The 14,994-nt window shown below is 42.1% G+C and overlaps 1 protein-coding gene across 1 annotated transcript in view; it reads left to right on the top strand.

The window, feature by feature from the left end:
• Positions 1-14,994, top strand: part of LOC119744975 (macrophage mannose receptor 1-like) — a 38,213-nt gene that overhangs the window by 18,766 nt on the left and 4,453 nt on the right. The window contains exons 13-23 of the mRNA XM_038221199.1: positions 1,355-1,413; positions 3,590-3,705; positions 6,877-7,146; positions 8,504-8,664; positions 9,832-9,937; positions 10,184-10,311; positions 10,799-10,933; positions 11,346-11,511; positions 11,740-12,006; positions 13,597-13,770; positions 14,340-14,387. Coding sequence (XP_038077127.1) covers positions 1,355-1,413; positions 3,590-3,705; positions 6,877-7,146; positions 8,504-8,664; positions 9,832-9,937; positions 10,184-10,311; positions 10,799-10,933; positions 11,346-11,511; positions 11,740-12,006; positions 13,597-13,770; positions 14,340-14,387 — 1,630 coding nt within the window. The remainder of the gene's footprint in view (positions 1-1,354; positions 1,414-3,589; positions 3,706-6,876; positions 7,147-8,503; positions 8,665-9,831; positions 9,938-10,183; positions 10,312-10,798; positions 10,934-11,345; positions 11,512-11,739; positions 12,007-13,596; positions 13,771-14,339; positions 14,388-14,994) is intronic.

Here is a 14,994-nt window from a genome sequence, read left to right on the forward strand (position 1 = left end):
CAATCTTTTTTTTTTTAATTCATTTTTGTTACGATCATTGCAGGTAATAGCCGATGTTGTCTTATAAGGTCCCAATTCCATAGCTTTACCAAGCATATGTTTTTCACTTGTGCTCATAATTCTGTGTTAAATCCATAGACAAAGCATGTTTGCATGTGTAAAGCCCACATTATGTTCAAAATATATTTAGTGAAGATTATTGGCTAGTTGGTAATTCCAGCATCATGTACATTATAAATCAGGCACTTGTTTGTGTACTTTATGAGCTTTTTGAATGAATCTTAACGTGTACTTTTCAAATCTTAAATTGTCATGAAGATTACACACTCAGATACTTGGCTCATTATTTAGATTTCATGGTTAAAAGGCTCTTACATGGACATTTTATTACTAGTGAGATGAATGTCCATACAGTGCTCAGATGTTGCAGGGTGCTGGCCTCAGAGCAAACAAATTAAACCTTTAACACCTAAACAACCTTTAGTCCAACTTGGGAGCCTGGTGTTTATGTTGCAAACTTTTGGGGAACATATGTCTGCAATATTCCGGGCTAATTCATAATTATTCAATGAATTTCTATTTACAACTTAACACACATTGCCTCGGTATTATAATCTCGTTAATGTAATGTTTGTGGCATCAAACTGGCTAAGAAAAGAACTCTTCTTATTTTGCAATGACCACCAGATACGTCATAACTTGCAACGTGTCTGTAGAGGTTGTTAAAGAACTTAAGTTACAGTGTGTTCAACTCATCGCATGTTTCGTGAAATAGATTGTAGGACGCGTTGTGAGTTGCGACGTGTTACAAATCGTAACTCGAGTTGCGACGCGTAAATCAGGTGCAGAGCTACTTGTGGGGCACTCGTACAAAGAAAGTTTTAGAAAAATGGTGCCCTGCAAGTGAAATCTTTAGAAAAAGGGATACAAGGACAACAATGCTCCTGCCAACTCCTCTCTGCTGGAATAGAGTGCGATAGTGATAGTTAAAGTTTGCGTTAAGTTTTAAAAAGAGTAACTTGAACTTATGTTGATGAAACTTGGATACAGTGACCCTTGGGTGGGAAGACACAATTCTTCATTGGGTTACTGAGGTCATGTAGGGGTTATTAGAGGTCATTGTTCAAATTCAAATGAGTCGTTGTCACAGAATTTCATGGATTTTAATGTGACTTGGATGGAGTGATCCTTGGGTGGGGGGTTATCACAACTCTTCCAAAATTGGAGGTCAAAGGTCATCTACCGGTGACTTAAGGTCATTTTAAAAAAATGCACACATTTGATCTTTTTTAAATCCAACAGATATTTTGTTCATGATTTGGTAATATGATTTTGTGCTTTTTACTGTTTATAGTCTTTCGGTTTTGCAAGGAGTTACTGGCTTGGTTTGCGGGATGAAGGCGCAGGCTTTGGGTGAGTGATATGTATTGACATAAAGAACAGCAGCAGCTACAGGACATTCTAAAAATGTTCTCAACGAACAAATCCTGTGTACAATCCCTGGCATGAAACTCTTTTGCTACTTTACATTGTGGGATGCATCTTCATTTTATTTTATATGAAAATGACACATTCATCTTATGAATATAAATTACGGTACCCACTGCTACATGTACATCAGATTTGAACCAGCCAACCGATCCTGCAAGCTTGGTGGTCGAGTGGTGAGACGTCTGCACTAGAAAGAAGCAGGTCGTGGATTCAAGTCCCACCTGAGTGTTTTTTCCAACTTTCACACTGAGGTAACACACCGAGTGTACAGTGTTCATACATCAGTGAAGGGCAAAACCTAATATTGAAAATGACACAACTATTAATAATGACACAGCAATGGAAAAACACTTAAATGACAAAATATATCAATATGAACAGCTGTACAAATGGGTTCTATTGGTAAAATATGCATAACTTCTGATAGCATAGATTAATGTCAGTAATTATTTTTTCTCACAAGAGTGGAAGAAAATGCTAAAGGGCTTCATAGGTACCAAATTGAATTGCTTTTGAGGAGAAATAGTCATTGATCCAGGTCACTTTCTCTTTGACTCACCCCTGTATATTACCTCCAGACGAACCACTCATCCTCTTTCCAATTCCTGGAGAATAAACTTGTAACCAGCCCTTGATCCTAAGTGCTAAACCTTGCCTTTGTGATAGCAGTCAAGAGTCTATGACCCTGTTCCCACTAGATCCACCAATTGGGGGATCTGATCCACCTTTTGCCAAATTGCCGGATCAGATCCCCCAATTGGTGGATCAGATCCGGCAATTGTGTGCAGTGGGAACGCTAACCGTTATAAGATGGATCAGGATCAGATCCACCTTCCTGATCCACCTCTGGACCAGGATACAGATCCCCCGAATGGTTATCACTTAGATCCGGCAATTGGCGGATCACGATCAAATAAAATTTGACCTGTCAACATCCGCCTGCTGCATGAGTGGCGTGAAAATGTTGCGGTCTTATGAATGAAGAAACACGTTTTTAGGCATGTACCGGTAGCTCATGTGAAAATTTCCAACATGCACAACATGAACAATAAACAACCACTGAACTATGGGCTAGCACCGCGAATGCACGATGCATGCATGCATGCAGCGCAAGTGGTATATCCTAAAACTACGCTAGGCCTTTTACAATTTTCGTTGCGTATTGGTCCATGTCTAAACCTTTTTCATTCGTGAAATTTTACTTATGTTTCCATCCGTAAATAACTCTGTGTTAGTGTAAAGCCCGCATTCACCAAAACACTTCACTTTGGCACAGAATCATGGAAAAGCTTATGAGTATGCGATGAGAATATAGCCAATTAACGCGGTACAAACTGAGGTGACAAAACTGTATTATTGATCATAGAAAATTGGAAAATGACGTCGTAGTACATCATGTGACCATTTTTAACCAATGAGAAGCTTCAGAACCAGGGAATCCCTTATTGATGCATTGATTTCTGCCGTGCGAATGTGACGTCACACAATGAGCGGTGCTATTCAATTTCACCAGTTAATTAATGCACAGATCCTTTATACGGATTCGTGATTTATGTCGGTCAATTTGCGTAATTTTGATGTCCTAGCATGAAACACTCGTACTCCTACAGAGCGCGTGCTCAGCAAGCTAAATACCGAACTCAGTGACCTTTCGGACTCGACATTTCCGTTCAAAAAGGCGGATCAAGCATAAGTGGGAACGGGACTTTCAGTTTCGTTGCAGTAAGATAGCGATCACACCAAAGTGCCGGATCTTGATCCACCTTTTGTGAACGTGGTGTATCTGACTCTCCCATTGTCACTGTTGAGTGGGCACTTCTGCTCGTAGTCCATTCAAACAGATGTACATGTGTATCCAATCAGCTGTGTCAAAAGTGTTCATCAATCCTTACTCCTAAATATAAGCGTCCTCACCACTCAAGCATGGAACACATACCTGTCAGTGTTTTAGGACCGGATCTGATCTTTAATTTCAATAAAACTTAGCCAAGAATTTTAATATTTCTGGAAACTTGTGACAAAAACAATGTCTAATTGGGGCATGGCATTACATTTTTATTTCCAACATTGTTCTATTTTTTTTTTTTACTTCACAAAGCTGGAGTGACGGCACTGCGTTTGACATCAGTACCGACTACTCGGCATTCCCTAGTGGTCAACTTCCAGACAACCTGGCCGGTGAAGAAGATTGTACAGAACTGCGTATATGGCAGAGTAAGCATAGACCCTTTGCTCTGTGCCCCCTCACTGAGGGCGATGTTTGCTATTTATATTCAGTGACAACTGATGAATTTACAAATTGTTTACTCGTGTAGATTACAGAGGAATGTCGGTCTGCCTCGCATGTGGTGTCAGATGCTAGGGGTCTATTAATCAATTCAAGAGATTTGCAGTGCAATATAACGCTATTGTGTCATTGGAGACACAAATCCTGCTTTACTAGCAGGGTGACATGGGAGAGAGGTCAGCATCTCATCCCTGACATACAGTGGAACGCCGCCGCTATAACGAACATCGTGGGATGCACAGAAAGTGTTCGTAATAACGATCGTTTGGTAAAGCGATTTTCAACCGGCAGGCCCCTTTTCAGCAATAGTGAACTAGCATTCCCACATCCCGCGGCCGCACGAGCAGTCGTCATGAAAATTTAGCAACAGGTGGTTTTCCCTTTTATTCCTTGGGGAAATAATAGCCATCTATCGCTGTTCAACATTCAAACACGATGTAACTATTGGTCGTTTGATGTTCGGGAATTAAAAGTGGACCAAATAGCATTTAATACAACCGGTAGATTTTGTGTAAATCTGTTGACTCTTTTCAACAATAATGTTCTGTACGTTTTGTACATCAACACCGGGAGCCAAGGAGGATGTTCGGTATAGCCCAATGTTCAGTATAGCGGTGTTCGGTATAGCGGCGTTCAACTGTACATGTATCCAAACAGTTTTGCATGAGCCACTAAGGCATATTAATGATTTGGTGTTTCGGGGATGTTTATGTTTTTTTTTTATTATTTCTTATCATTTTAATTATTATTTATGTACCCGCTGGTGCATGTATATATACATGTGGTGTATGTATACGATGAAAATAAGTTCAAGCAGTGCTCACAGAGAATTTTTTAGCTGAATTTTTGGCCATACTAGGCTCCAATGAAGGCCAGGTAAGGCCGAAAATTCAGCTACAAAATTCCCGGTGAGCACTGCTTAAACTTATTTTCATCATATATACTTACCTACAGTGCTACGCAGTTCTGCTTCGTGTGGTGTGTGTATTTTTTGATATACATGATTTTGCTTGGATTTTCTGTTAAGGATAAAAACACGAGGAGCGCGCCGTTCATGGGTAAGAATGGCCCAAGGACGATTCATCACCTACGAACAGCGTGCTACCGAGTGTATTAATCTACTTGACACCCTCCACGAGGAGCGCTGTTCGTGGGTGAGATTGGCCCAAGGACGATTCATCACCTACCAACGGCGCGCTACCGAGTGTATTAACCTACTTAACACCATCTACGAGGAGCGCTGTTCGTGGGTGAGAATGGCTCAAGGACGATTCATCACCTACGAACAGCGCGCTACCGAGTGTATTAATCTACTTGACACCCTCCACGAGGAGCGCGCCGTTCGTGGGTGAGAATGGCCCAAGGACGATTCATCACCTACGAACAGCGCGCTACCGAGTGTATTAATCTACTTGACACCCTCCACGAGGAGCGCGCCGTTCGTGGGTGAGAATGGCCCAAGGACGATTCATCACCTACGAACAGCGCACTACCGAGTGTATTAATCTACTTGACACCCTCCACGAGGAGCGCGCCGTTCGTGGGTGAGAATGGCCCAAGGGAGATTCATCACCTACGAACAGCGCGCTACCGAGTGTATTAATCTACTTGACACCCTCCACGAGGAGCGCGCCGTTCGTGGGTGAGAATGGCCCAAGGAAGATTCATCACCCACGAACAGCGCGCTACCGAGTGTATTAATCTACTTGACACCCTCCACGAGGAGCGCGCCGTTCGTGGGTGAGAATGGCCCAAGGACGATTCATCACCTACCAACAGCGCGCTACCGAGTGTATTAATCTACTTGACACCCTCCACGAGGAGCGCGCCGTTCGTGGGTGAGAATGGCCCAAGGACGATTCATCACCTACGAACAGCGCGCTACCGAGTGTATTAATCTACTTGACACCCTCCACGAGGAGCGCGCCGTTCGTGGGTGAGATTGGCCCAAGGACGATTCATCACCTACCAACAGCGCACTACCCAGTGTATTAACCTACTTAACACTCTCCAAGAATTCTTCATTATTGCTTGAAAGGCCTTTGTACATCTTTATTATTGAATTTGTCAAAATGGTAAAATCAGTTTTGTTTATTTATGAAAAAAGAACAATGATGTGTCATCACTGTTATTATTTAGTGAATATCATTTAAAACATTTAAAAGAATGGCAGTCGTCAACCTGCCACAGTAGCCTAATGGTTAACGAGATGAGCTATGGATGGAGTGGTCCCTGGTTCTAATCCTGCTATGTCCATTTTTCCAGCGACAGTTTATTTAACTGAGGGAAAGAAAGGGAACGAAAACATAAGTGGCTTGCTGTGATTCTGTGAAATTACACAAAAGTGGCTACGCCATTCGTTGGATGCTGAATGGTGCACGCGTGCCCATTCGTGCTAAATAATGGCGAGAAAAAACAATAGTGTGACGTCACAGGAGAGTGTTAATTAATATCAAAATACACAGTTTTAGTGGCCTGGCATCTGGATGTAATTATGTTTGTGTTTTATGAGACGGTAGCTGATGGGTACTCACACAAAAGAGAACAAAAGGGAACAATAGAGAACATTACCCCACAAACATATGAATGTGTTTGGCACTGCATGTAAACAGTGAAAATCATCATCAACTGCAGGACAATTGCTTTCAGGAACATGAACTGTACGTAGTTTAATATCAAACCAATAAATCTGACTATTTTTGAGATTGCATCATCCAAATTTAGGTCCAGTACTTTGTGTCAATCTAGGAGTATACCGGTATTCTACTGTTTTTGTATGTGAGCAGTGCAACAACAATGCCCACCTCTTTTTCTGTGTGCATCCGATGGGATATCATTTGGAAACACTGCAGACCATTATTCCAAACACACAATCACTGTACATGCACAGAGGCCCCTTCCAATGGCAACAGCATTGTGCAAGCTATTGTACAAAGCAACTACCCCATGCCGGATTATCTGAGCAATAGCTGGCACAATGCTTTTACAATCGAAGGGGGTCATGAGTGTGCAGTTATATTCAGCTTGCACTGGTCTATGTAGTCTTTCCATGGTTCGCAACCCTCAACACATGCTTTGGGGTTTGTCTTGTTTTACAGACGGAGAGTGGGGAAGAAGTGCTTGTGGGAATTTACTCAAATTTGTCTGCAAACGAGAGGAGTCCTCAACTACACCACTTTCGCCTTTACCAGGCTATCCAGACTCTGGCGAGTGCCCCAAGGATTACTTCAGACTGGACAACATGTGCTTCAACTTGAGAGGCACAGATGAAAGTCAACGTTTGGGCTGGATCGATGCTAGAGATGCTTGTAAGACGCCTTCAGTTGCAGGGACAACCCTTGCCACAGTTAGCAACCCTGGACAGCAAGGTAAGGTCCACTTAAACAAAACAAAAACACACAAGAAAAACCCATCAAGTTTTGACTGAGTATTTATTAACCAGTTCACGTTGGATGACGTGCATACACGCAAAGGTTTTGCAGTATTCGGAACGCATGACGGAAATAACTGTCAGCGACCAGCTCGCAGCGAGCGAGGCCAGAAATATCAGGGTGTGCTAACCCCAGATGATGGCCTGAATCCATCTGGCATTTAGGTTCATGAAAAAAAATCCGTGGGTGCGGTCAATGTTCAAATAATCCAGACGCGAACTAGTTAAGTGTTTACTTGAAATTCACTTTAGTTGACATTAGCGTGGAACTTTGCTGGAATGACCTCTATGAAGGTGTGTTTGTTCACGTGTTTATGTTTATGACTTAATCGTCCCAGAAAGTGGTTGGCTCGCAAAGCAGTTCTGAGTTTAACACCTGCAAGTGGTCCAGGCAACAAAAGCAGCCTACCTCAGGAAGTGTGCGAGGTGAAGCCTCATAGTTCAATGCCTCCTTTCGTACATTTGCTTGTGCGTTGCATTTGCACCAGCATGTATGAGAGTTCAAAATCTTCCAGGACTGTTGAGTCCAGTGATGAAACCATCGGTCTATTAATTTTTTTTATTATACGATGTGATGCGATGTGATGCGAGGGTGCAGCCTAACCTACACCAACTCGGGACTTGGTCGCCGCCCTCCACTGTTCCCTATCCAGCATTAGGGTCCTCAGCTCCCTGATGTCACTGCGACCAACGTCCCGCCGCAGCGTGTCGATGTATGTGGCTCGTCTCTGCCCCCTCCTGGCAGTTCCATGAGTCGGCTCCCACAGGATGGTGTTGTGGGCTGCTAGCCCCGGGCGCGGATGCAATGGCCTGCCAGAGCCATCCTTCTCTTCCTGATCTTGTCTGAGATATGTGGAATGTCTTCCTAAAGGTCGATGTTGCTGATGTGGTCTGTCCATCTCAAGGCTAGAGTGCTGCAGATCTAGTCTGTGGTCAATATTATCTGTAGCAGGATACAAGCTCTCATTATTGTCTCAGAATTGGCCGTTTATGCATTGGTGTTGGTGGCTCAGTGCACCAAGGTCCCACAGACGTTTACGCCTGATGCACTGTTGTGTCTGGCAGGGTTAATCGTAATTAACTACACCAGTTATTCCTTATTTAGTCCAAATTTATGATATCTTTTGTCAATTTTGCATTCAATCTTGGCCTATTGCATGTGTTTCTTGTTTCTTTCTTTGCTTTGGAGCAGCCACCTTAAGTGACTCTTTGTTGTGAAAATTCCCCCCAAAACAACCCATACAAATCCAATTCACACTATATGCTGTTTACTTTTTGTTTTGTATTTGCATCAGCTCTGTTGACGGCCATAATTCAGGGAGTAGGTGCAGACATGTGGATTGGCTTGAACGGTATAGGCATCCACGATCAATATCATTGGACTGATACAACACGATTGGACTATACGAGCTGGGCACCAGACCAACCTGACAATGCTTTGCCAATTACTGATCCGGTAGGTCATACACATACTTGGCACACTAGCACATTCGGCAAAATTTAGCAACTTCTTTAGTTTAATTAGGCCATTATCACTTACTACACTTGGAGCACATAGAAATAATCATTTCATAATCAACTATTCAATAGTTGCCATTTGTAGACAGGAGGAGTTAACAAGCTTAACTCTAACCACTCCAAAATTAGCTGTTTTGTTTGGCAGCAATTTGATGAGTTCAGGCCCGTGCATCCCAGGTACAATAACCATTGGGACTTGATGTCCGAGACGTTTTCTTCAGGAGTAAGAAAGTGTTATTAGATTCCAATTAATTAATCTGGCATACAATATGTGGACTTCAAACATGTACTTATATAAACAAGTGCCCTGCGCAGAGTTGGAAAGAACTAGAAAAAAACTGTAATGTTAAGGGCATGTATTAAAGTTGAATTTAATAGCCTGTAGCTGTGTTTTCGAAGTAACAAATGCAGAATGCACTGGTCCTGTCAATTGAATCTTGTGATTGTGGCTGCTGTACTTGTCGTTGCTGGTTGACGAAGAACATTGGCATGGCACTTTCACACTGTGGGTACCAATTGCAAAATACACGTTCTCTTCTTAAAACAAGCCGTGGCTGTTTAGGTGATCGTAACTAAATGTAATTTTCATCAGACTTTATGGATGATCATGGTTGACAGTATTTTCTCCCCTGATATCACAGGAATGTTTATAGGCAGAGGAAGAAACAAGTGTCAAATTTATATTTTTTTTAGCTCAGTGTAGGCTTTGGCAGCTGCGCAGGCTTATTACCATATACATTATTTTAATGACATACATGTGATAGCTTGCCTATAAAAGTACCCGGTATTTTATCACAGTATACCGTTGAGTTTTTAAATTGCGAAGTTATATACATGAATCTTTTGTTTTTCCATGTAGCCTGGTTTTCATTTTGAAAATTCTCCACAAATGACATTCAACACCTGTTTTTTTCATTGTCTGAGAAGTTACTGAGTAATATATAAAGTTGGTTACAGGTACTCGATTCTATAATCTGGACTCAGTTCCTAACAAAAGCGGTCGGATACTCAAGTACCCAGTTCCCATGCAAAGCCCATGTAAAGTTGTTATAAAAGATAGATGAAAAAAGGTTTATTAAAGTGAATGTACTCTTATCATTGACAGAACTCTGCTAGTTGTGTGGCGATGATGAATGACCCCGACGACCCTGGTCTGTGGAATGATGCCATGTGTACTACCCCACGAGCCTACCTCTGTCAGTCACCATTAGGTAGTAGTAGTTTCTGTTCTCTTTTGTCCCTCATGTTCTCATGTGTCCCTCATGTCACTTAAAGTTACTCCCTGAACTTGCCTTACACCATTCCACCATTGAGTATATTTGTTTCTGTTCTATGTTGTGTACACACGGTCTCTCAATTGCCTGCATGTGTAGGGGAGGGGGGGGGGGGGTGTTGAATGACAAATCAAGTCCATTTTTTTTCATGCAGACCCTTTGTTTTACTTTCAATCTTTTTAGTGTCATCTGGTGGTGATCCTCCTCCCCTACCAGGAAACCCATGTACAGACATCAAGTACTCCAACTACTTTGACACATGTTTCCTTATGGAGAGCGCTAAGAAGAACTCATTTGATTTGGCCAAAACGGTTTGTACACAATGAAACATCAACAACTGATCAAATTGTTATTAACTTTGAGGTAAATGCAATATAATATGTTTGTGAGGTCATCGGTAGTAGTTTCACGTGACTTAAGCTGCAAACCCAAACAAATCTGCTGTTCTCTAAAATTTGCCATCAATTACAAACTGGGCTGAGCATATAGTTCAAAATGCATAAAGCAAACAAGGGTATTAGATGTGCATGCGGAGAGTAGACAGTAACAGCACTGGATTAATCTGAATAATCCTGCAGTTTGTGGTCTTGAGTCCTGCTTGTCCAGCTTGAGTCCACCTCCTGTCCTTTTAAATCGCACGGTCAGAGGGATGTCCAGTTTGTTATGAGTCCGGCAAAATGAATGTTTAATCGTCAAATTTTCATATTCAAGATTGGTTAAATGTTGACACAGCCTTACCAGATAGGGTTTGTTTTGATTTGATATCATTTGACTTCAAGAATGTTTTGTCTTGAATAGGATTGCGAGAGTAGGGATGGTAGCTTGCTGTCACTGAATAACCAATATGCGGGGGCGCTATTCACGTACCTCCTGTACCAAGCTGGTACTGATGCAACAGATGATGAAGCCTGGTTGGGATTGAGGCGTAATGCTGTAAGTACACATGAGTGGGACAGTGGATTAAAGTAAAAAGCCTTATACTTGCTGCAGGGAATATACACTGTGCTATATATTTATCATCAGGATATCTGAGGCGATCAAGTTGTGTGTTTGAAGTTACCTATTTTAAATTTTTGCCCCAGAAGACGAGTAAATACATGTACTCGTGGTAACATGTTGGCAGGTTTCTGTTATTGTTGAAGATCCTGACACAACTTCTTGATCAGTAGTGCAAATCCTTGACCCAAATATGTATGTACAATGTATGTCAACTCCAATTCAATATTTGTGTGAAATCATTCTAGTAAAGTCGATACACATGTTGAAACCTAGCATTTGATAAGAAACAAAGTACACTCTAAGCTACATATTGACAGGACTGTCATTCTCTGTATTAAATTGTTAGGATACTGGAGTATTTGAGTGGGTTGACAAGTGGCCGCTGCAGTTTACCAGATGGGGTCCCAATGAACCAAACAACAACAATGGAGATTGTGTGGCACTAACTCGTGATGGCTTCTGGGCTGTCCGCCAGTGCTACGATAACAACTACTACTTCTGCAAATACCCCTGTAAGTTGGATGACAGAGCAACCATCAACTAATTAATCTTGACTTGCAGCAAAGACCAGCTTTGAAGTTTTAGGTCTGTGAGCTTGGTAGAGTAATTGGTTGGAAAGTGTTAATTTATTATGCAGTCATCATTCCAGTTTTGTACATCCCTTGGAATGGCAAAACAAATACCAAAATCTGACAGGCATCTTGACATACCAACTTCTCTGTTTTCATTTGTGCAATCAGCTACTCCGCCAGAAGTTCCAGGGCTGAAGGGAGGGATCTGTCCTCCTGACTATGTGGAATTCCCAGAATCAGATGACTGCTACCTGTTTGGTACATCGGCCACAACGATAAAACACGAAGCTGGAGATCTAACATGTGCCACTAACCACAACGGGGGCCGATTGCCCAGCATTCACAGCAAAGCAGAGGAAGATTTCATTAAGGCCCAAACCAAAGAAGCCTTAGGAGAAAACGCCAAGATTTGGCTGGGCGTAACTCGCAATGCAGGTAAGTATATGTGGTCTTTGACTGGCCCCATTTGAATTTGGTTATTTGAATATCTCCATGTGATTGGATAATTGAATATTTGCTGCTGCCCGCAGTGCTATTGCACAATATCCAGTGCTTGTAAGCACAGACTACTGATCTATATGTCAGAGTAAAGCATTATGATGGATAAAAGAAGTGCCCTGTGGGGTTAGTAAGCAGACAACCTTGCTAAGCATAGACAAAATGTTCTTATATAAAACAGGTTTAACACCCAAAATGTCTTGCAGTATGTGTCACATGTTAGGCCCCCCAAAAAAGTCTCCGGTTTCTGGTATGGAGCTTGCCCAAAAAGTGGTGCGGCGACGCTGCCTTTTTTTTTTTTACCTGATTTTTTTGCTTCAAATGTCGGCTGATGACTGCATATGGTGCCCGACTAAACTTAGTGCAAATATATGGGAGTCCGGAGAGGCCACATAAAGCTTATTCTCGACCATAACCCACTCTAAAAACACGTTAAAATTGTGCAGCAGCAGGTTTCCAGTCAAACCAGTGAGTTTGGCGGTTTTTAAACATCATCTTTCATTTAAAAAAAAACTTTTTCATTTGCCAACGCGCATGGCTACGGCGATGCGCGCGCATACCAGAAACCAGAGACTTTTTTTTTTGGCTTTACCATCTTTCGACTATTGTTTGAGGTTGTAAACTACTGATTAGTGTATTATGTTTTCTGCTATCAGCTCAATGATATTGAACCAAATAATCACTGTAACTTAATCACTTACTGGCACAGTTACTCGATAAAAACTTCATGGAAAATCATGTGAACAATGATAACATTGTGATATTTAGCCCAGAAAACAAAAACAGGGAAAAACAAGGTGTCCGTATATTGGGCTAAAAGTAGGTGAGGGGTTGCCTAACGAGGGGACTTAAACAAGTTCAAGGAAACACCCAAAATTATTGGTGAGAAAACGCTTGGACGTAGACATCATTATTTTAAAAAACGATAACTAATAGTTTGGGGATTCGTCCTTGAACTTGATCAAGTCCCCATGTTTGGCTAGCCTTCGCCTAATTTTTAGCCCATTTACGGACACCTCATTTCCCCCTCTTTTTTTTTGTTTTTGTGGGCTAAATATCAAGATGATACAATTTTTCATGTGATTTCCCATTTATTTTGGTAAGGGTAACTCTGCCAGTAAGTAACTTTGTGAATTTGAAGCTCATCAATACTGAGGTTTGGCAAGACTACTTGATGATATCTGAAGAAAAAGGAAATGCGTGCAATTTAAGGGTATAATGGTAGCCATTTTGGATCTTTATTATGTTCTCATAATCTTGTCCTAATTTGTCACCATGTCTTGCTAAGAGAGGACGAGAAGGCGCAGCCATATCTGGTGACCACATGCATCTAGGCATTGGGCTTCAGCTGCACTTACCGTCCACGTATGGCTAGGATATCTTGTAAGGCTTCTGTCGTGAGTGCCATCAACACCAGAATGTCCACTTATCTTTGCTCACTGGGTGCAACTCTTTGTGCTGTTCGTGTTGTCCAGTCATGTGTAAATTGATCAGTTAGTATTGAAGCTTACTCTTTTCTTCCTTCAGATGACTTCAATACCTGGTTTGATCAGAGTCTGATGGACTACGTGAACTGGGATGCCGGTGAACCTACTGATGATAACAATGCAAACAACAATGGCGTCCTGTTGGATGTGAATGGCGGATGGAGTGACGTCGCCTCTACTGAGAGACACAACTACATCTGCAAATCTCCCAAATGTAGGAATCACTTGCCCTCGGCCAGTTCAATCTGAATGCACATTTTCAATTTAAACATTTTCAATCTTAACATTCACAGCATTCACAGCTGTTATATGACATGAATCAGTGTTGGCATTATATTTGCATCATTCAAATCATGTTGCCTGATAAGGCCGCTTTCCACTTGAGGGTGCACATACCAACTTTCAAGCCCCATTTAAAGTAACTTGGGCTGGGGTCTGCTTGCTGAATTCTGCAATATCCTCCAAATAGATTTCACTTTACCAAGCGCAGTGATTTCAGGCTTCTCATTTTAACGCTAACGATGTACATGTACCAATTTTCTATTTTCCATAGTATTGGGTTTTGCCTCAACCAACATATTTTTCTTAGCACTATATTATTCAGGGCTTGCAATGAAAAGGTTACAAGCTTGCTCAGTACGGACTAGAACCCACAGCCAATCATTTAAAAGTTCAGATGTCTCAACCCACCTTCCACTGGACGACTCAGCTTGCTGGGGTCAGCTGCTAGTTTGACTGTAGAAAGTAACATGAATCTTTATGTGTCATTTGGTCCTCTTCCAGTTCCAGCCCCTCCCACCCCCAAACCAACCAGTTCAGCCATTAAACCAGGTAGGTTGGTTCAGTTTTATCTTGGTTTAATTGCTGTTTACCTTTTGTTTTAAATAATGGAAGGTTTGCGGAAACACCATGTGTGAATAATTTCTCAACTAAGAGAATGGTTCTGAAAAGAACCAGAGGTACATGTATAAACTCGACGTTCCGGTCAGTATGCTCTGACCGTCTTCACTCTCCTGAAGACGGTCAGAGCATACTGACCGGTACGTCGAGTTTATACCTCTGGTTCTTTTCAGAACCATTCTCTTAGTTGAGAAATTATTCACACATGGTGTTTCCGCAAACCTTCCATTATTTAGTATCTCCACCATGCAAAGCTTCAAATCTTACTTACCTTTTGTTTTGTTTTAACTATGTAGTGGTAAACTGGGGTTTTTTTGGGGGGGGGGGGGCGGGGGGGGGGGGGGGGGGGCGGGGGGGGGGGGGCGGGGGGGGGGGGCGGGGGGGGGGGGGCGGGGGGGGGGGCGGGGGGGGGGGGGGGGCGGGGGGGGGGAGGTTGTACCTATGTCAGATTACATGGCCTTTCAACTTATAATTATGGATTTGTGTTCTAAAATTAGAGGGACAGGTATGAAGGAAATTATATACATTTTTGTTCAAT

Source organism: Patiria miniata, unplaced genomic scaffold, assembly GCF_015706575.1.
Source record: "Patiria miniata isolate m_02_andy unplaced genomic scaffold, ASM1570657v1 HiC_scaffold_7, whole genome shotgun sequence".
In the NCBI taxonomy this organism is placed as follows: Eukaryota; Metazoa; Echinodermata; class Asteroidea; order Valvatida; family Asterinidae; genus Patiria; species Patiria miniata.